Below are 23,265 nucleotides of genomic sequence, written 5' to 3' on the forward strand. Positions count from 1 at the left end.
ACAGCAGAGGGGGATGTGGGACAGTAGCAAGCACTTAGGGAGCAGATGGGGTGAGGGGAAGATGGGAGACATGGCAGCAGAGGGAAATGGGAGAGGTTGATAAGATATTTATTAATAACTTGGGTGCCACAGTGGCAGACATCTGAACAAACGCACATGAACTCAATGCTGGTGCGCAAGACAAAACTCACTCTGCTCATAGGTGGAAAAATCTTAGAGGGAACACTGCTAATGATCCTTATTAGCACATTTAGAATTAAAATCAGTCACACCTTATATTTCTAACTTCCCATACAAGAATGATACATGCACAGACATAGGATATGTAGTCTGAATCTATAACTTTAAAAGTGTTACACGACCCATTTTGAATAGTCTTGAGTTAGGCATAGTCATATGCCAATTTTCATAAAGTATGGGGGTAGTGACAATCTGTATTCAGAGGAACCTATAAGGGAGGAGGAGAATAAATTAATGTTTAATGTTGGTATTATTCAAATCTTTTGCTTCTTGGAATATCGTTATATTTGGTAGACTTACTCTCTTCCTAAGTATTTTACTAGATTAATATCTCACTACCATTTCTTCCCTTATTTCTAAAACTTTTGACAACTGCTCATTTCTACATCAATCAAGCACAACTGTTTAGTCAAAATAACTAACATTTGGTCCGCTATACCTTTTTATAACATTTTCTTTTTAATTAGGTGAAAATGAAATCCTTGAAACACTACACAATATCGCAAGCAAGAACAAAATCTGGAGGTCCTACATCGGCATGGGCTATTACAACTGCTCAGTACCTCAGGCCATTGTGCGGAATTTGTTGGAGAATGCAGGATGGTAATGTACATAATTTCCTGATTAAAATCATAGAAACATGTCATGTATAGGTATAAGTATGATGCACAGACAAATGTATACAACAGTGGGCATGTCTTGACAGACAATGTTCTTGATACAGATGATGTACTCGTCAGATTGAAGCTTGGTTAAGGGAATTGTCAAAATGCTCATCCTGCCTTCAGTGGGAGTTGAATCGATTATGTTGCAGTAGAAAGGCATTATATCCTACCCTTTCAAAAATTGAGCATTGTAAGAATTCTCGCTCAGTCCTGAGCCCCTGCCCAGTGCTCAGGCCTGTACTTCCTAACCCAGCGGCCCCTTTAGGACTAGGGGCCTGAGGGTGAGCCAGCAAATAGCTCTCAAAGTCAAAATGGTGGCCCAGGCCCTGGTTCAGGGCAGGGCAGGCAAACTGCTTTCACAGCACAAGTGGCCAGGGGGAGATTGCCACCCAATATAGGGGTGGGGGGGAAGGAAGTGGGCCTTCCCTACTCCACCGCATCCCAGCTCAGGGCCCCGCAGTGGCAGCCTTGGCATCCACTGGGGTTAGCAGGGTATCCGTTCTGAAGCATCCTGATAAACCTTACAGGGCGATCAGGTCCACCTGACCATCCTCCGCTTCCCCTGATCCATTTCCAGACTCCACCTCAGTTTGTACCTGGCTCCCAGGCAGTGGTGGCTTCACAGGGTCGGTATAGGCCAAATTTAGGCATAGGGAGAAAAGGGTCTCCTCCTCAAGGTGTAGGACTGGTGGCCTGGTCCAGTCATCCGCCTCGGCCAGCTCCTCAGCTTCTTCAGGGTAGGCCTCTGCTCCCTACAACAACTGGCTCCTTACTGAGCTTCTTGGCTCAGCTTTTATACTTCTTGCCCCTCCCCTAGGCCTCTGTGGACTTAAAGGAGTTGGCTCCATCTCAGCCAGCCCAGGCTCAGAGAGGGATTCTTCCTCCTCGGGGTCAGTAAGTGGCCAACCCTGCTCACTACAAGCATCAATATAGTTTGGGAGATCTGGTGCCTAATGCTGAGCATTCGATAAACAGGTGGCATGAAAGAGATTATTCAAAGTGAATATATGGTGCGAGTGGAAAAGTCACATTTATTGTTCGCTTAAGCCAAACTTTGACATGAACAGAAACATTCCTAACTTCACTCTGAGAAAAATGTAAAGCAAGACCCCAGACTAAAATAGATTTATATTCTGCCTCAGATTTGAACTTTATCTTTTGAGGTACAGAGTACTTATTTTTATTCGCTGGCATCTTCATTTCTAGGTGGCTATATCTGAGCACCTTGAGAAGCAGTAATGATTGTCTTACAGGAAAGGAAGATAGCTGCAGAAATCTAGAGCCCCTGTTTCCCTGTTATTTCTCTAACTGTTTTGAATATGTACCCATAACTGGGGCTCTTCTCTTTGTTTGCCAGTTACTGATATAGAGGAACGAATGAAGTTGACCCACTATTGCTAAGAATTTTTAGATGCACTAAATGTCTTACTCAGTTTCTTCTCAGAGCTTATACACAGCAGTGCTCCTATCGGGAAGGCCCAAGAGTATTGTCAGCCAAATTAGAACTTTAGATTTAATATTTTAAAGAATCATTTAGTTACTACTTGAATTCTCTTCATACCATGTGCTTCACTGTAATGACAGTTGTGGCCCTTTACTCTTTTAAAGATCTTCCCAAACCACAAACTTGGACAGAGTATTTAAAATTCTAAATTAAAATATGGAAAAATTTAAGCGAGAATGTGCCCATGTCAGCTGTAACTGTTGCCTCTACCTCCACCCACTCTGATCAAAAATTGAAGAGTATCTAGAATTTTGACTCACATTTTATATGCACCATTGAAATTCCTTATCTTTAGATCAGTGGTTCCCAAAACTTTCAGGATTGCACCCCCTCCTGACTCCTGTCTGTAACTTCTGCTATCCAGGGCTGGGTGCAGGGCCATGGTTTGGGGTGGTAGGAGGGATGTGGCCAGGATAAGGCGCCCGGGGCTGGGAGCAGAGTTGCAGTTGGGAAGGATCTGGGTGTGGAGCAATATGGGTGGAGCTGGGTGTAGGGCTGAGGTGGGAATGGAGCTGGAAGCAGACTATCTCCCCTCTTGGGGGCTGGCCTGGGCCCTACTCTGCCACCTGAACTTTCCCCTGCATCTCTCCCACCTCCCCCCCGCCTCCCCCCCCCCCCCGAAGGCTGCACCCTCACCTCATTTTGGGGACCTTTTGCCTAGATTTTCTCCGCTCCTTTCTGCGCAATAGCGAATATTCAACTGAAGTTTTCACCTCTGCCTCTAAATCAACTTTGTCTGATTTGTAGGATCCCAGGCATCCTACAGCCTTTGCAATCTAAATATTTCAGCACTGAGCTATTGCACTATACAAAAACCAAAAGTGGCTAGAAAGTGAATTCATGGATTAGATTCCAAGGCCAGAAAGGACCATTGTGACTATCTAGTCTGATTGCTTTGTGTATACACACAGGCCATAGAACTTTGCCAAAATAACTTCCACACCAGTGGTTTCCAACTGTTTTTAAAGCACAAGATCACTTTCTGAATTCAAGTCAATCTGGGATCTACTTCAAACCCAAATACCCTTGTCCCCACTTCTTTTCCCTCTCCTTCTCTAAGGCCTGGCCCCACTCTGCTCACTTTGAAGATGGGAGTATGAGGATGGAGGGAGGGGGCAAACCCTGATATCTGCTTTCCTATCCTGCTCGCCCCCAGGAGCCTCCTGCTTGCTGTGTAGGGTGAGGAGGCATAAAAGGGGAAGGGCAGCTGAAGTGCTGGCACTTGATAGTCTCCTGGCCAAACCAGTCAGACTCAAAAATCCACCAGTAAATCCTGATTTACTGGTTGGTGACCACTGTTCTACGTGTTACGTCTTCGCAAAACATCCATTTGAGTTACGTTGTCAGTGATGGAGAATCCACCATGATCCTTGATACATTTTCCAATGGCTAATTATTCTCACTGTCAAATTTTTCCCTCCGTCTGAATTTGTCTTCAGCTTCTAGCCATTAGGGTTGCCAGGTGTCCGGTATTCAACCAGACAGTCCGTCTTTTGTGCCCTCTCTCCAGTAAAAATAATAAGAAAATGTCCGGTATTTTCCGCTTTTTCCAGCTGGACGCCTGACAGAAGCCTGGCAGGGGGAATGGCTGGGGAGGCGGGGCTGTAATCAGTGCTGGGAGGTTCAGTAGTCAAAATATATCATATCTTTATTCTTCTCCCCAAAAAATTTGTTAGCTTCCCTGGAAGACTGTTTTCTATTTTCCTCTAGGAAAATAAACATCTCTATAGGAATCTCAGAACAAGCTGATTCAATCAGACAATGCTAAACAATTTTGTTTGACAATGAAAGGCTAAACAGATTAATTATATTTATATAAAAATTGTCAGACCAAGGCTATGAGTTTCCTGAATAATGCTTGTTTTTGAAGAGTGAGAAAGCTGTTACATTTTCTACATTCTAAAAAACTGTTTGATCAACCTTCAAAAATTAAACACTTTTTTATTTTGGTCTGAGGCAAGATGAGACTTTAGTCCAAAGGTAGGCTTGGTGTGTGTGGTGGTATACTTTTTTTTTTTTTTTTTTTGAGCAGTCAAAGTTAGCAAGCGGAATCTTAATTCTGTAATCTCCAATTTTTTCTCAATGAGGGAGATTCTGCCAGGCAACTCTTAGAGAAGCTCATTCAATTTTTTGCATGGCGTACACTGTTAATTTATTTCCATTTTGCCATTTACACAGGAATTTTACATGGTTTATAGGTTCCTTGTAAGCTCTGACACTAACTCTTAACATATTGCATAGGAAAGTTATGTGTTTTTTAGGTTTCATTTTATCCGAGAGGGCATTCTGTTTTGCATTATTAGCATAGTGAGCTCTTGAGGTCTAGAAATAGAACCAAGTGATCTGCTAGTTTTTCCAAACCCATTTAGTCTTAAGTGTACAGTAACTAATTTATAGTAGCTCATATCTCTGAAATCCAGACAAGACTTTTCCTCGTGAGGCCACTTCAAAATATTGGTGATTTATCAAACATTAGCTAATTAGTAACTAGTGCTTAATCAGTATTATTACTTAAAGTTTCTGGTTGTTCAACACTACCTACCCAAAAACCCTTTTGTATGGTGTAAACTGCACAGCAGAGCAGAATTGTGTAAACTCTGAACATAAATGTGCACATGATTCCTGATGGTCTTCAGAGTATCATTGCATTGAACTGTTACCCTAGAAACAGAGCTAGTTAATTCCTGTGACCTGACTTGAATGTAAACACAACACCAAAGACTTTGGTTTCATAAATAAGTTTATAACAAGTCTAGACTTAATCTTGTGCATCTTTTGTGTTGGTATTTAGAGTAATATTCATTGTCTTTATCACAATCCTGTATTACAGACTGAGTGGTTAGTTTTGTGCACTTTGGAAAGGACAATTTTTGTGACAAAGAGCAGGCCTGATTGTAAAAAGTGTGTATATAGGAGGTTGAGGATTGCTGGAATGTGTACTCGTGAGCAAAACCACACGCAGCTTTAGTGTCCATTAACACTCAACTGAAATTGGGCTCCAAAGTCACTTAAGTACTCTTGAATTCCAATATATTATATTATGTTGAGTGTATTCGCATAATTTGTTTAAAATCACTTAAGTGTTTATTTTTGGGGGGGTGGGAGCAAAGCTATCATTTCATGTGCTCTGTGTGTTGCTGGCTGCTGTGTTTAGTGCAGTCACACTAGGTTATGGATGTGCAGCAAAAGTAACTGTTCAGTTTATTTGGATTAAGAAGGCACTGTTAATGAGGCCAAAATATGGTTCCACCCAAGATAGACTGATAAAACCTTTTCAGGACCAGTGTAATTTTTTTTTGAAGCATGGATAGGAAAAACCTAGTATGTGACCATGTAATTAAAGACTGTATCATAATGCATACACACAAGTGGCCAGAAGGAAGGTTGCACAGGTAAACTTAAATCTGGCATTTCTAAATATCTGATTTTTGTCTCTGCAACCTTAAAGTTCTCAACATAAATTGTGTCTATAATACTTTGTTAGATAGACCTGTTGAATATTCTGACACATTCTTCATGGTGCCTTATGCCTTAAGTACACAAATACTGCTGTATATTGTGTATAATGTTTATTGCTACAACTTTAATTTTGTTCAAGATGAACACCTATTGCTAAAAACGAAAGCCAGGTATTTAAAAAACAATTTAAATATGGGGAGTAGTGGCTTTATAATATAATAAAGAATAATATTCCATACTTTGTAGCATATGAAAATAATCATGTCAAATCCTGATAGGTATGGGGTGGGGTTCTGGTAACTTTAATATCCTAATTTTAAAAGTATGATGTCCTTTTTTTCCCCCCTGCACCCCCCCCCTTAACCTGTGAAGGTTTCAAAATGAATGCTCTGCATCCTGGAAACCTGGGAATCCATACATTGTAGCAATAGATGGTGTATATTTTTAGCTCTGGTTGCACATGATATTGTATTCTCAAATTTCAAGGTCCCTTAAAAGTTAATTTAAACCAGCAGGTTAGAAAACTATTAGCACTAATCCCGTGGTCCCCAACACGGTGCCCGCAGGCACCATGGCGCCCGCGGGGGCATTTGTCTGCACCCGCCAAGTGCTCAGGGCTGGCCTGGCCCTGGGCACGTGGCGCATGTGTGGTGCCGGAGCTGGCCCCGGGTGCGTGGCGCACGGTGAGCGCCGGCCCCAGGGGCGCCGCGGATTGACCCCCCGCGGTGCATGGGGGGGAAGGGGGGGAAGAGAGCGCCGGGCGCGCGGCGCTTGGGGGAGGGGGGGGAGAGCGCCAGCGCCGGCCCCGGGCGCGCGGCGCTTGGAGGAGGGGGGGGGGGGGGAGAGCGCCAGCGCCGGCCCCGGGTGCGCGGCGCTTGGAGGAGGGGGGGAGAGAGCGCCAGCGCCGGCCCCGGGAATGTGGCTATGGGGGGGGCCCCGGGAATGTGGCTATGGGGGGGGGCCCGCCCGGCGGGCAAACGGCCACGCCCCCTGGCGCCCGGCAACCCCAAATGGTTGGGGACCACTGCACTAATCCTTAACTGGGAGTAGTAATTCTTGGGCACAATGTGTAGTGATACAGGCTAGAAATAGCTATACTATAGAAAGTATACTCTTGGACAGTTGTCCTAAGACTTGCTATATTCTTAGGAATCAGACTTCTCATAAGCCTTCAAGCCTCTTGGGGTCCCTTCCAGTCTAACAACTCTGTGATTCAAGGAAACTCTGAAACATTCTGATTTCCACTACTTCATGAGCTAATTATTTTGTACAGTAGCCCAATCTTACCAGCATGCTTACCCATTAACCAGAACCTCCTCCTCTCCCCACTCCTAGTTGTTCATCAGTCAGGGGCTGTCAGCTTCACTCTTGGGGAGGAGGCTCCCTGCAGCAAAGCTGCCTCCCCGTGAGCCGGGCCAGCAGGGACTGGTGGCCCTGCTCACAGGGAGGCTTCACTGCGGTATAATAAAGCTTGTTGAAACTTCATACTGCAGAACCCGCAGTGCACGTAACAGCTAAGATTTTTCAGTGGTTACACCATTACCTTTTTTAACCGACTTTTTACATCATTCGCCTGTAGGGGGTGGAGACGTAGCCTAATGCCCTGTGCAACATACAAGTTGCCATGTTTGAGGCACTATATGCAATTCCTCGGCGTAGTGGCTGGTAACCACTGTAGGCTGATGGGAGCTGATTTCAAGCCATTTCTGGCCTCAGGCAGGTAGGCTATCCCCTCCATGGAGTCCAGATGGGCCCTGATGAACTCTTTATCTTTTTTGTTGGGACCGGCATGGACTTTGGGACACTGAGAATGTGGCCCAGCCCATTGCAAGTTGCGTGCACCAGCCATGGAGGTGGAGAGACCGAACAGCAGTACTGTGAACTGATAATGTGAGCTGTTGACTGCAAATCTCAGGCATCTCCTGTGTGCTGGGATGATTATGTGGAAGTACATGTCTTTCAGGTGGAGGGTGATGTCAGGCACCTGGATCCAGGGAAGGGATAATGGTGTCCGGGCAGAGCACATGAAACTTGAACTTTATGAATGTGCTGTTGTTTCAAAGGTCCAGAATGGGCCTGAGTCCCATATTTCTTTTGAGGATAAGAAAATATTGGAGTAGAAGCTCCTGCCCCAATCTCCTGAAGAACCTCTCCTATCGCCCATATGTGAGGCACGATTGCACCTCGTGTAGGAGGAGCTGCTTGTGAGAAATGTCCCTGGAGAGGAGAACACAAAACTGGATAGCATGTCTAACCTCTGCTGGATATGATCTGAGGTGATCTGGGTCCAGATCACCTCAGAAGTGGGATAGATGGCTCACAAAGGGAAGGCAAAGGATCCAGGATTAGGGCTGGTGAGCCATCGCTGGGTGTACCTTCTGAAGTTGAATGTTAGATCAGGGAGCTGCTTAGAGGACTCCTGGTCCTGGCCAAAGAACTATGTTCCCGCCCTATGCTCCCCACCCTAAAAGAATACAACTGAACACTTGGAAACAAAAATGTAGCAAAAGGATGAAGGCAAAGCTGCTGCACCCAGGTCAGAAAAAGATCAACTCTGGCCTGAGATAAGAACAACTATTTAGGGTAAGAATTGGTATGTAGCAAGTTTCTTATGAGTGTTAGAATTAGCAGGCATCTCTTGCTTTTAACGTAGTAATTTACTTTGCAAGTGGAAAAAAGATAGATCAATCCTACTTTTTATACTTGGGATGGATAGGAGGAGTGTGGCCAGCACCCAGTGACTAATGGGTTAAACTCAGGTAGCTAGAAGGGGGGTTGGCAGAGAGCCAGAAGAACTAATGCGGTACAGTGCTGAAATTTGATTTGTATAAGATACCTTGCCTGCTTTCTTTGTGTGGAAGTTAAGCCAGGAGTTGAGACACACACAGAATGATTTAAACCCAGCTGGACTACCAGAAATCCCGGATGATTGGAAAAAGGCAAATGTAATGCCCATCTTTAAAAAAGGGAAGAAGGACGATCCAGGGAACTATAGGCCAGTCAGTCTTACCTCGGTTCCTGGAAAAATCATGGAAGGGATCCTTAAGGAATCCATTTTAAGGCACTTGGAAGGGAGGAAAGTGATTAGGAATAGTCAGCATGGATTCATAAAGGGCAAGTTGTGCCTGACCAATCTGATTAGCAGCTATGATGAGGTAACTGGCTCTGTGGACATGGGAAAGTCAGTGGATGTGATGTACCTTGACTTTAGCAAGGCTTTTGATATGGTCTCCCACAATATTCATGCCAGCAAGTTAAGGGAATGTGGATTGGATAAATGGATGGTAAGATGGATAGAAAGATGGCTAGAAGGCTGGGCCCAGCGGGTAGTGATCAACAGCTCGATGTCAGGATGGCGGTCGGTTTCTAGCGGAGTGCCCGAAGGATCAATTCTTGGACCGGTTTTGTTCAATATCTTTATTAATGACCTGGATGAGGGGATGGATTGCACCCTCAGCAAATTTGCGGATGACACTAAGCTGGGGGGAGAGGTAGATATGCTTAAGGGCAGAGATAGGGTCCAGAGTGACTTAGACAAATTGGAGGATTGGGCCACAAGAAATCTGATGAGGTTCAACAAGGACAAGTGCAGAGTCCTGCACTTGGGATGGAAGAATCCCAAGCATTGTTACAGGCTGGGGACCAACCACTTAAGTAGTAGTTTTGCAGAAAAGGACCTGGGGGTTACAGTGGATGAGAAGCTGGATATGAGTTAGTGTGCCCTTGTAGCCAAGAAGGCCAATAGCATATTAGGTTGCATTAAGAGGAGCATTGCCAGCAGATCCAAAGATGTCATTATTCCCCTTTATTTGGCTCTGGTGAGGCCACGTCTGGAGTACTATGTCCAGTTCTGGGCCCCCCACTACAAAAAGGATGTGGACGCATTGGAGAGGGTCCAGCGGCGGGCAACCAAAATGATTAGGGGGCTGGAGCATATGACCTATGAGGAGAGGCTGAGGGGTTTGGGTCAGTTTAGTCTGCAGAAGCGAAGAGTGCGGGGGGATTTGATAGCAGCCTTCAACTTCCTGAAGGGAGGTTTCAAAGAGGATGGAGAGAGGCTGTTCTCAGTAGTGACAGATGACAGAACAAGGAGCAATGGTCTCAAGTTGTGGTGGGAGAGGTCCAGGTTGGATATTAGGAAAAACTATTTTGCTAGGAGGGTGGTGAAGCACTGGAATGGGTTACCTAGGGAGGTGGTGGATTCTCCATCCCTAGAGGTTTTCAAGTCTCGGCTTAACAAAGCCTTGGCTGGGTTGATTTATTTGGGATTGGTCCTGCCTAGAGCAGAGGGCTGGACTTGATGACCTTCTGAGGTCTCTTCCAGCTCTATGGTTCTATGATAAGGTATTTGTTATACTGCCCATGGAGGGTACACATATTTTAAATCTATTTTCCCTTTAAATTGGCATATCAAACAGTTCTTTAGAAACTTAAGCACACTGAGTTACATAAAACAGTAAAACAAGTGTATGAATTACAAATTGATGAAATATAAGTAATGGGTCATCAGAATCAAATGGTTACATGGCAAACAAGATTCTTAAGTTAGACGTTATAAGCTACATTAGATTCAAAACAGATTTCTCCCTGAATGCTTTTAAAAGACTTACCAAATTCTTTAGGTCACACTCATATGCCCAGAGTCAAACAGCTGCTTTCTTTGTCTCTTCAGGAGCAGTGAATGTGATGGATGGAGGGAGAGGGTCCCTTGGGATGTGTTTACAGTTTCTGTTCTCTTGGAAACATGTTTCCAGCTGAGCATTACTAGACAGACTATATGCACGGAAGTTTCCTGCTGATTCGGCTGTTTGAAGTTTTTGTTTCCTTCCTGAATGAAGGAAAATATATTGCTTGAATGCAAAGGAAGGCAAACGTGTTTCTTTGTCTAGGTGACTTCTGATTAGGTAGGGCTGTGGGTTTTGGACTGTGTGTTGATATATAGGGAAATCTTATAACTTTATAAGTTGTCCTACAGGTTGAACCTCTCTAGTGTGGCACTCTTGGGCCCTGACTGGTTCCGAACCAGAGAATTTTCTGGACCATGGGAGGTCATCATTGCCTAGCAGTACTTTAATGGGCTGTTAAAGGACATTTTAGGGGTAAATTAGTGCTAAATAACACTGAGAGGTCAGATTGGTGGCTGTAAACAAACTTTATGGGACTGTGGGACACTTGGCCACACCCATGAAAAGTGGACATCTGTCAGGGCTTGAGATGTGGGAGTGCAGGTGTCAGGACACTGGCTTGGGGATATGGGGGTTACGGAGTTAGGATTGGGGTATGAGCAGGGGCTGAGGGAAGGCAGCTGGAGGTGTGAGAAAGTGAAGTACTTAGACCAGAGTGTGGGAGGCTCAGGGCAGGGGGTTGGGAGGAGTGGGCAAGCTTAGGAGAGGGGATGGGATGCCTTAGAGTGGATTTGAGGGGGCAGCCACCAGCTTCTCCCAAGAGTTGGGGGGAAGCTGTCCAGGCTGCCTGGCAGTTTCTCCTCAGGGCACTTGCTGCCCCTCTCTGGCTGTGTGTGAGTATAACTGTCCCTGTTATACCACACCTCTCTTGCCATTTGATACAAAACAATCGCATGTCACGCACATCCCCTTATCTTAGCACAACCAAACCCTGTTGCTTTAAGTTATGAAAAAAGGAAGCTGCATACCAAATTTGGTGGTCCTAGCTGTTACTGTTTAGGAGGAGTTCTTGAACAAATGGACTCGCAGTCTGACGCACATTTCTAAGATATATAGAAAGATAAATTTGTGAACACCATTGCCACATTTATAACTGGAGAATTCTGGCCAGCAAATCATGATTTTTCAAATGATACCTTAGAAAACAAGCCTTGTACAAACGTTACTGCAGTAGCGCATTGACTGGGAACAAAGAGGTACATTCCATCATACCGCCCCCTGTACAAAGCTATAGTAAGGTTAGCCAGGGGCTGATCTGAAGGCATCCGGTTAGGTTTCGTATTTTTATACAGAGCTGTGATTGCAGGAACATTATTACTGAACTCCCCCATACAAAACTTTCTGTCTTAGTTTAGCAGACCTATGAAAGGTTGGACTTGTTTTTTGGGCTGGGTGAATTGAATGCGCGTCTCCTGCATGTTTATGTGAGTGCCCTACCCACTTGGCTAAAGATAATAAAAAATGGGCATCTTGTCCTTCCTTGGGTGGTGGTGATTGTTGCTTGTGAGAGAGCTTATGCGCTTAATTTTTGGAAAGGGATTCCATGGCTGTGAGTTCTCAGCAGACAGAAGTGCCTCCCAGCAGGCTGTTGTACATTTCAAAGGCTGAGGCACCATAGGTAACTTCTCCTAGGGTGTGTCTAGACTACAGAGTTTTGTCGACAAAAGTGGACTTTTGTCGACAAAACTATACCTGTGTCTACACTACCGCTGAGTTCTGTCGACATAACGTCGACAGAACTCAGCAGTTTTGTCGACGCTGGTAAACCTCATTTTACGAGGCATAACACCTTCTGTCGACAGAGTTTTGTCGACAGAAGGTGTTATTGCATGTAGGGTTGTGTCTAGGCTACAGGGTTTTGTCGACAAAGCAAGCTGCTTTGTCGACAGAACTGAATGTAGTCTAGACGCTCTTTGTCGACAGAAGTTTTGTCGACAGTATCTGTCGCCAAAACTTCTGTCGACAAAACCCTGTAGTCTAGATGTACCCCTAGTTGCATCACAATGAAATTGACCTGATATTTGTCAGATTTACTGCTATCTCCATCACTGGAGCTATTTAAGAACAGTTTGGATAGACATCTATCAGTGTTGATCTAGACCGTGCTTGGACTGGACTTATTGATCTCTCAAGGTCCCTTCCCCATCTTCTATGATTCTATCCACCAGAAAAACTTGTTTTAATATCTGGATCACATGGTATGCCACATTTATGAAGTGGGAATCTGTGGGCTTGATTCTGGGAAGTCTTGAGTGTCCTTAACTTCTACCGGGGCTGAGAACATTCACAGTCTTGCAGAACTGAGCCCTCTATCCTCAAAAAGAAAAAAAAAAACCTAACAGTTTTTGCACTTGCATACTTGTCTGACTACATAACTTTAAGTATTTTAGGCTTAGATTTTTTAAATGTCATAACAGTTTCATTAATGCATTAGCTACAAACATCAGATTTCTAAACACAGGTTAAAAGCACAGTGCCAAGATACTGAATTTGTATAAGACCTAGATATTTTATGACCTGACCGACTTTCTCTGTCATTAAGTTGTGTTGATCCAACTAGATGTGTTCGCCCCTTTGCCTCGGTTTTAAGATCATGAAATTAGATGTAACTTTTAACTTCATTTCTGTTCTAAATATGAAAAACAATCTATTTGTCAAGTTAAAAAAATAATGTTGGTGGATGGTGGGATAAATGTTCTCAACTTCCAGGAGTGTATTTTAGCGCTTTTGCACAGCTTTTCCTATTTATAGTCATGTAAAATAGAGGAGGGGGGGAGGGGAAATACTTATGTGTAAAATCACTTGCAAAGAAGTTTTAGGGACCTGATAATGTGTTTATCTACAGGGTTACCCAGTATACCCCCTACCAGGCAGAGATTTCCCAGGGTAGACTGGAGAGCCTGTTAAATTACCAGACTATGGTGTGTGACATTACAGGAATGGATGTGGCCAATGCATCTTTACTGGATGAGGGGACTGCTGCAGCCGAGGCTATGCAACTATGTCACAGGTAACACTCAAATAGGTGGCTAATTTAGAAGGAACTGTGACTTTTTTTTGCCGTGTTTCCTTTTGTGGGACTGAATGGTTCAGTGGTCTAAAAATGATACTGTATGTTACGGTGAATCAGTCTTCTGGAGTTCCAGTCTAATGTATACAATTAATTTTGTGAAAAATAATACTACTTACATTGTTTATATTTTAGAAAGTATCAGAACTCAGAATGTTCTTGGTTTGAAATATATATTATATAATAACGTGTCTGAGTGAGGAAAAACAACTGCTCCATTATAGACTATACTTGAGTTTTTGTTCCCTGATCCACTTAACCTTTTTTTTTTATTCCTTCTTTTTTTTTAAACAGGCACAACAAGAGGAGCAAGTTCTACGTTGATGTGCGATGCCACCCTCAAACAATAGCAGTAGTCCAAACGAGAGCAAAGTAATGCTGATGTCCATCTTGCTTAATATGTAGTACAAGCAGGCACATGAAATTTTGTCTTCTCACCGCTTATTCTATACTGATCAAATATTGAACATTACAAATATCTGGCTTCCCTTTGTGTATAGGGCACTGTTTATGCTGGTAGATTGGTATGCTTTGGGAAATGTAAGATAATCTGCAGCAGCTAGTTTGGAACTGACTGCGTATACTGTAAATACTTTATGGGACTGAGGATTTTCCCCACAATAATTCATACAAGCCTGGTAAAATTTATTTTCATTAATATCCAGCTTAGGTTCTGACTGATTAGATCCATTTCCAGTAAAATGGTACCTTAAGTTCTACTCTGTTTAGCTGCAGTTCAATATTTGTCCATGTAAACCAAATACAGTAATTTTGTGTCCTGTGAGTTTGTTTGTAACTAACCTATTTTCCCAAATAAACAGATGTGAACTCAATTCACAATTTTTAAAATGGAGATAAACCTATAGAAACAAGGAAATACATTCCCTGTCTTCATTGTTAACATACATGTGCACACCTCAGCACTGAACTCCATTTGAACATTCTCTTACCTACCAGATGACATGTTACTTTTCAAGGAAATCAGTAAGATTTAGTTAAACTCTTAATGCATTTAAAAAATCTTGTATTAGATTCTTTAAGGCTATGTCTAGACTACAGGGTTTTTTCGAAAAAGGTGGCCTTTTTTTGAAAAAACTTCACCAGCATCTAGACTGAAGCCACGTTCTTTTGAAATTAAGTTGAAAGAACGTGGAGGATTTTTCAACAGCGGTAAACCTCATTTTATGAGGAAGAATGCCTTTTTTCGAAAGAGCTCTTTCGAAAAAAGGCGTTCTTGACCGCAAACAGGGCTTTTTTGAAAGAGAGCATCCAGATTGCCTGGTGCTCTTTTTCGAAAAAGTGGATCGCTTTTTCGAAAAAAGTTGTGGCTGTCTAGACAAGCTCTTTCAAAAGAAGCTTTTTTAAAAGATTCTTTCGAAAAAGCTTCTTTCGAAAGAGATCGTCTAGACGTACCCTAAATAATAGTCTATAAAGCTAAGCCCTCCAGATTTAGGAAATGAAAAATGTAAGTTAATTCTGCTCCCTTCTGTCTGTCTGTCTACTTACAAGATCACATACTATTTTTAATGGCACAATATTGCTTTCAGTACCATAGATCCTAGCCCTTCCTTAACTGAAACCTCTTCACGCTGCTACACAATCTGCTATATTATAAAAAGAAAAATTTTCCCTACATTTGTGAAAGCCAAATCTGTCAAATGTTATCCCAAAGTATGAAATGTCTTGAATAACTTTTGCCTTCTGTATCTCTTACTCTGAAGTTATACTGGCGTTGTTATTGAGCAGAAATTGCCCCATGAAATGGATTTTGGTGGAAAAGATGTCAGTGGAGTGCTGTTTCAGTACCCAGATACTGAGGGGAAGGTGGAAGACTTCACTGAACTAGTTGACAGAGCCCACCAAAATGGGGTAAGATTCAATACTAGGTCTGACATTGAACTGTACTATAGCAGTAGGCATTGTAATTGTATTTATAGGTGAGGCACAGAACAAAGAATACTTTTATACTTCAGTTTCACAGGAATGCTATAGAACAGTTTGAAGGCTCCCCAAATGGATACTATATGTATACTTTCAGCAAAGAGTCTAACAAATCTATGCTCTTATGTTTTCAGACTCTGGTCTGCTGTGCTACTGACCTCTTGGCTCTGTGTATTTTGAGACCTCCAGGAGAATTTGGGGTGGATGTTGCTCTGGGTAGCTCACAGAGGTTTGGGGTACCACTCTATTATGGGGGACCACATGCAGCCTTCTTCGCTGTCAAAGAAAACCTGGTGAGAATGATGCCTGGGAGAATGGTGGGAGTTACAAGGTACATTTTTCCTTAATTTCTGAGCTGGAAATATCTGATATGGCCCTTAAATCATAGTATCTGACCACCTCATATTCTTCAATAAATGTATCCTCAGTACACCTCTTTCAGGTAGAGAAATTAAGATGATTTTCATTTTATTCATGCTGAACTGTGACTCAGACTAAGACCTGGGCTACGTTATAGGGGAAGGTTAAAATAAGGTATGCAACTCCAGCTATGTAAATCAGTAGCTGGAGTCAATGTATCTTACATTGCATTTCCGTGCCATCCACACAGTGGGAGGCTGACTTGAGCAAATGCTTCCCTTACTCCTCATGAGGAGCAGGAGTACTAGTGCTGATGGCAGTGCCCTCTGAGTTCGATGTAGTGAGAAGATCGACCAGGGCAACGTTGATCTTCTGAATGGTGGAGACATACCCGTGTGACTTGTCCAAAGCTCTATAATGGAACTAAACCAGGGTCTTCCAATCCAGTATCCTAACTATTCCACTATCCTTCTCTTAAATGAGGAGAATGAATCACTATCCTGAATTTTAGGAGGCAGACAGAAAATTCAGAAAAGCTGCTGAAATATCAAGAAATTTAAGTGAAGGAAATGTGAACTAAATAATGTGCTGAAGGTTTGGGGGTAGGAGGAAACACTGAACCGAATACCCCTTTTTATACTCAGACTAGTAGTGTTTGAGAATATGGAGAACATGCTTAATTGAGTGCGTTATAACTGTCACTTAAATATTGTACACTTTGGAACAAAAACCCTTACAAATGCTTTGGAAACAATGTAACTTGTGAAAGTAATAGGTTTTAACGTACTTACTACCAGCACGTTTGTGAACACGTATTTTCTTTTTTACGTGTCGTCTTCTATTATTCCAAAAAGAACAATATGGTTGGTGTGCACACTTACCTCTTATGAGTGGCTCCCGTTGGGCCACGTGCAATCCTGCACATAACCTTTTTCCTCAATCCCCTGTCGGTTGTTGGGCCCCCATCAGGCAAGTTTTGAGTGGCTCAGCCCTATGGCCAAATCACACATACACTTGCATGAAGGAACCCCTTTCAGGGCAATGAAGGTCCTACAAGGACTATTGCTTTTCCCTTGCTGGTGTCTGCTGTCCTGTCTCTGGACTCAGTCCTCAGCCCCTTCTGGGCTAGGATTAAGTTTCCCTGCTCCGTTACAGAGCAGTGCCCCAGGATGACTTCTCCCTGATCCAGTTCTCCAGCCATGTCACCTCTTACATTCAGTCCCTTTCCAGTGAGGTAATAACTGTCAACAAATGGTTCACCCTTTCTAGGGTCTTCATCCCCATTATTGAGCCCTTTACATTCTAGCTTCCTTCTTGGGCTTCTAAACAACACTTGTCCCCATCTCAGGGATTTGGCCACTCTGCCAGTGGCAGGGGAGAAGGTAACCTGGGCCCACCTACTACTCTAGGTCCTGGCTCAGAGACCCTACAAATAACAGCTACATGCTGCTCTCTTTAATCATTGCTACTGCTGTTCCTCGGGCCACTTGTCCCTTACTTCAAGGCCGAAGTTCTTCCTCACAAGAATGCCAGTGTCACCAAAACCCGTCTTCTGGTCTCACACAGAGTCCCATGACACTGGAGTGCAGAGAGTTTAAAATGCTGAACTACAGTCAGAACTATAATATTGCCCAAAGGCAGTTTGATTTGTTTCAAGTGATGAAGGAAACAAGCCACATATTTGGAAACCCTAGGATAACTGCTGGATTCAGTTGTCTTTATCTTGGATGCCGTACAGCAGCCGAGCAAATGCTGTTTGTGACTAGTTTACTGTGTGCCCTGAAGTCTTAGAAAAATGGCTGTTCTGAAACAACATTATGTTGTATACATGACTGTAGCTCTCAAATTTTCCTCTCTAGTTCTGAAAATCTTAATTAGGAATTATTTAAGAATTAACTGATATGTGTAGATTGATGGATTGGTACTTAGTACAGGTTGGACCTCTCTTGTCTGGCACTCTTGGCACCTGATAGATCCCAAATGAGGGAATTTGCTGGACCAGGGGAGGTCCCCTGCTACCTGCCTCCCCTCCCTGCTTCTCCCTTCCCTGCTGGGCTGCCATGCACCTGTGGCCCCAGCAGCCTGGACTGCCGCGTCCCTACCTCCACTACTGGAGCTGCTGTGTCCCCGATTGTGCTACCAGGGCTCTGGCTTTGGTTCTGTCCCCAGCGCCGCCAGGCTCCAAGCCGCCAGCTCTCTTGCACTGGGGCTCCCAGCCAGAATTCCCTGGTCCAGGAACATCCGTGGTCCTGCTGGGCCATGGATGTTGCCGGACGAGGGAGTCCTGGTTTTTGGAGGTCCAACCTGTATCATCTTGTGCGTGTATCGGTGGATTGCTCAATTACCATTCATGTATTAAACAGTACTTTTATAACATAGCCAATTTTACATATACAGAGGATTCCTTCTTTCTTGCAGTGCCTGAATTCTGCCCCAGGAGTGTTCAAATTAAAAAAAACCCAAAAAACTGTTGAAAATTTTGTAGCCCTTGAGACAGAGAGACACATCAGTGCTTTTGTAAAACTGTAAAACCAGTAAAATGTGATCTTTACAGTACGTGATTAGAGGAGATTGACTAGATTCTCTAAACTTCCCCTAGAGATAGGAGTACTTGACAGATGTGATTTGAACAAAAATGTAGAAGTTTTGGATGTTTCAGAACCTTCTCCTGACTATTTAAGGGGTAGAGAGAAAGAAGCAGGCAGGTCTTGTACCCTTTAGTTTTATCTAAAGTGTTTGCTTCTTTATTCTATCCCTGAACAGATATTCATATTCAGGTTTGCATCAGTTTTTAGTTTACTCACAATGATTACTTATCACAGTTCTTCACCCCTAAGGAAATTCCACCAATTAGCTTCAAGTTAGCAAATTACACATTACAGATTCTGTATTAACTGAACTGTTTCAACGTAAACTAACAGCATTAATACTTTCTTTTTATGGTCCAGAGATGCAAATGGAAAAGAAGTATATCGGCTGGCTTTGCAAACTCGAGAACAGCATATTAGAAGGGATAAGGCCACCAGCAACATCTGTACAGCACAGGTGATTTCTATGGCAAAACTCTTGGAGGGTTTGCTTGGGAAAAGGATGATTTTAATTATTAGTTTTCATTTAAAAAAAAGTTAGTCTTGCAGCCAATTTGTAATTGGGAAGGAATTCCACTGAGTTCCTATAAACTGGGTCAGGGCTACATAACACATGGCACCGCGGTGCAGTTTGGGTTTACGCGAGGCTCAACGCGCAGCCAGCAGGTGGGAGCCAAAACAAAAAAGTAGTCAATATAATGGTCTTCTGTTGATATGCGTTTTAGTAGTTAAATTCCTGGACTGTCATTGCTCATTAAAATTGCTGTCATATAGGTGGAAATCAGGAAAATATTGCATTTATTAATATAATCAGAACGGACTTAAATAGGGCCTGCATGTTGTGTAGTCTTGCCTTAATCTTTGTATTCATGCCCGTCAGTGTGAAAGAAGGTATTTGCATATATATTAGGATGTATATGCAACCACAATTAAGCTGTGGCCCTCCGCGTGTTCTGTGAGTATCATTTTGGCCCCCAGAGCTTCCAAAGTTGAGTAGCCTGAACTAGATGCTCCCTTTTTGTAGAAGTAGAATTTTAATACCCCAGACTGAAGATTTTTGCTATTTGTGCAGAAGTAATTTCAGAATTCAAATAGTGAAAATGTGAACTTCATAGGTTTCTGATGTGCAAATAGTTGTTAAATTCTTTTGATCCTAAAATAACTATTTTCAAATGGGAAGGTAAATGAAATATTGAACAAAGTAACTTTTTGCTTGAGGTTTTAAGAACTTCTTCGGTACTCTTCACAACTGTGATTATGACAAACATCTTTATAGTTAGATGTATTAAAAAAACTTTTGTTCCCTATGCAGGCTGTATTCATGCTCTTAAAGTATTTTGCCACAGTTTCTCTTTTGTGGATTAATACTAGATGTTTTTTTTAAATCTTTAGCGCTCATGGGAGATTTGATGGTAGTAAACCATTCTCCTGAGCACAGACCTTTAAACAGTGATTCTTTTGAAAGTTATATTTAGGGATTTGTGAGATTCAAACCAAAAACTCAAGCTCCCTACTGAAGACTCAGACTATTGAAAACTGTGATGTATAAGGGGATATTGAATTTAATTTACCATGCAGTGGTCTGAGAGGGTTCTGCCCCCAGATCAACTGCAGTGATAAGGTTGCCGCTGGAATGAAGGCCTCAACTAGAGGTTCTCAATGAGTGAATAAGGAACAAGCCTCTCTGTGTCCTGACTAGTAATGTTATAAACTTCAAAACAAACCACCACAAACGTAGCAAAGGTAATAGTTAATACAGAATGTTCAGCACTTGCATTACTCGCATCATCCCTTCTGAGAGACCCCAAAATTGCCACTATCCACATATTGGCACATGACCATGTATACCAGTTTCCACAGAGTGGGTATCATCTTTTATAAGGAGTCACACTAATACTCACTTTCCCTATACATAGTCAGTGGTTGTTTTTAGCCTGTTTTTGTTTATATATTTCCACACCTCAATAATTTTGGGTTCTCTGTCTTGGTACCCCAATTCGCCATTTACATTACTCATGAGCGATTATGTCAGTTAGTTGCCTTGGTATGTGTGTGGTTTGTGCATGTTTTCATTTTAAGTTCTGCATCTTTTGAACTCTCCCTAAAACTCCAGAAGTATGTTCTTGTGGTTCCATACTCTTTACCATCATACTTATTTTGAGACTTATTCCCAGAGATTCGTATCATGCTAGGTCATGGTTCTACTAAGCTACCTGTCATACAGACCAGAGGCTCTACAGTAGGGTTGGGCAAATGTTTTGGCCTGAGGGCCACATCTGGGTGGGAAAATTTGTATGGCAGACTATGAATGTAGGACTGTGACTAGAGCAGGAGCTCGGGGTGCAGGAGGAGGTGCAGAATGCAGGCTTTGTCCTGGTGCTGCTTATCTCTGGTGGCTCCAGGGTAGCAGTCCAATGGGGCCAGGGCAGGCTCCCTGCCTGCCTGGGATTGACATGGCTCCCAGAAGTGTTTGGTATGTCTGACGGTAGCTCCTAGTTTGTGGGGTGGCAGGGAGCTCTGTGTGCTGCTGCAGTCAGCAGGCACCAGCCCTGCAGCTCCCATTGACCATGGTTTCCTGTTCCTGGCCAATAGGAGCGGCGGGAGATGCCTGCAGGCTGGGGCAGCACATAGACTCTCCCACCCCCACGCTCTAGGGGCCAGAGGCAAGTGTTAACAGCTTCAAGAAATATCCTGCTTTAGCCTCACCATGATGCTGGATTGATAATCCTGTGGCCCGGATTAAAAAAAAAAACCCTGACAGACTGGATGTGCCCCCCCCCCCCCCCGCGCACCCCCGGACATAGTTTGCCCAGCCCTGTATTATAGCCTTCTAATTCCTATGCCTTTAGAGACAATGTTTTTTGCAATGTGACTGTTCACAAATTTTTGTAAATGCATAGAAGTCTAAAATGCTAGAAGTCTAAATAATCAGATAGGTGAATTAGAGTACCTCCTATTAAAGGAGGATATTAATATAATAGGCATCACATAAACTTGGTGGAATGAAGACAGTGAATGGGACACAAATAGCAGGGTACAAAATATATCAGAAGAACAGAACAGGTCGTGCTGGTGGGGAGTGGCACTATATGTAAAAGAAAATGTGTAATCAAATGAAGTAAATCTTAAATGAAGTAAACTGTTCTATAGAATCTCTCTCTATGGGTAGTACTTTCATGCTCTAATAGTAAGAATATAGCAGTAGGGATATATTATTGACCACCTGACCAGGATAGTGATAGTGACTATGAAATGCTGAGAGAGATTAGAGAGGCTATCAAAATAAAAAACTCAATAATAGTGGGGGATTTCAACTATCCCCATATTGACTGGGTACACATCACCTCAAGATGGGATGCAAAGATAAAATTTCTTGATACCTTCTTGATAGCTTCTTGGAGCAGCTGATTCTGGAACCCACAAGGGGAGAGGCAATTCTTGATTTAATCTTAAGTGGAGCGCAGGATCTGGTCCAAGAGGGTAAATATCACTGGACCGCTTGGAAATAGTGATCAGAATGTAATAAAACTTACCATCCCTGTTGAGGTGTTTTTCCCACAGCATCCAAACACAGTGGAATTTAATTTCAGAAAGGGGAACTACACAAAAATGAGGGGGTTAGTTAAACAGAAATTAAAAGGTACAGTGACAAAAGTAAAATCCGTGCAAGCTGCATGGAAACTTTTCAAAGACACCATAATAGAGATTCAAGTTAAATGTATAACACAAATTAAAAAACACAGTAAGAGAACCGGAGACGTACCACTGTGGCTTACCAACCAAGTAAAAGAAGCAGTGAAAGAAAAAGGCATTGTTTAAAAAGTGGAAGTTAAATCCTAGTGAGGAAAATAGAAAGGAGCATAAACTCTGTCAAAGTGTAAAAATATAATAAGGAAAGCCAAAGAAGGAGTTTGAAGAACAGCTAGGCAAAAACTCAAAGTAATAACAAAATGTTTAAGTATATCAGAAGCAGGATGCCTTCTAAATAACCATGGGGCTCCTGGATGATCGAGTTGCTGAAGGAGCACACTCAGACGATAAAGTAATTGTGGAGAAGCTAAATGAATTCTTTGCTTTGGTCTTCATGCTTGAGGATGTTAGGGAGATTCCCAAACCGGAGCCATTCTTTTTAGGTGACAAATTTGAGGAATTGTCCCAGATTGAGATGTCACTAGAGGAGGTTTTGGAACAAATTGGAACACCGGGACCAGATGACTTCTGAAAGAACTCAAATGTGAAATTGTGCAACTATTAACTGTGGTTTGTAACCAAACTTTTAAAGCACCTTCTGTACCTATTGACTGGAAGTTAGCTAATATGACATCAATATTTAGAAAGGGCTCTAGAGCCCTGGCAATTGTAGACCGGTAAATCTAATGTCCATCCCGGGCAAGTTAATTGAAACTATAGTAAAGAATAAAATTGTCTGACACATAGAGGAACATAATTTGTTGGGGGAAAGTCAATATGGTTTCTGTAAAGGGAAATCATGCCTTACTAATCTACTAGAGTTCTTTGAGGGGGTCAACAAACATGTGGACAAGGGGATCCAGTAGATACAGTGTACTTAGATGTTCAGAAAGCCTTTGACGAGGTCCCTCACCAAAGGCTCTTAAGTAAAGTAAGTTGTCGTGGTATTAGAGGGAAGGTCCTCTCATGGATTGGTAACTGGTTAAAAGATCATTTATTCCTACCCTTTGTTTCCTGTTAGTTTTCAGAATTGAGAGATGTAACTAGTGGTGTTCCTCAATGA

The 23,265-nt window shown here is 42.8% G+C and overlaps 1 protein-coding gene across 1 annotated transcript in view; it reads left to right on the top strand.

Moving 5' to 3' along the window:
• GLDC (glycine decarboxylase) overlaps positions 1-23,265 on the top strand; it is a 69,504-nt gene that overhangs the window by 11,668 nt on the left and 34,571 nt on the right. Inside the window, exons 3-8 of the mRNA XM_075931612.1 lie at positions 708-843; positions 13,399-13,563; positions 13,918-13,995; positions 15,345-15,492; positions 15,699-15,895; positions 18,873-18,969. Of these exons, the coding sequence (XP_075787727.1) occupies positions 708-843; positions 13,399-13,563; positions 13,918-13,995; positions 15,345-15,492; positions 15,699-15,895; positions 18,873-18,969 (821 nt within the window). The remainder of the gene's footprint in view (positions 1-707; positions 844-13,398; positions 13,564-13,917; positions 13,996-15,344; positions 15,493-15,698; positions 15,896-18,872; positions 18,970-23,265) is intronic.

Source organism: Pelodiscus sinensis, chromosome 6 (genome assembly GCF_049634645.1).
Source record: "Pelodiscus sinensis isolate JC-2024 chromosome 6, ASM4963464v1, whole genome shotgun sequence".
Taxonomy (NCBI): Eukaryota; Metazoa; Chordata; order Testudines; family Trionychidae; genus Pelodiscus; species Pelodiscus sinensis.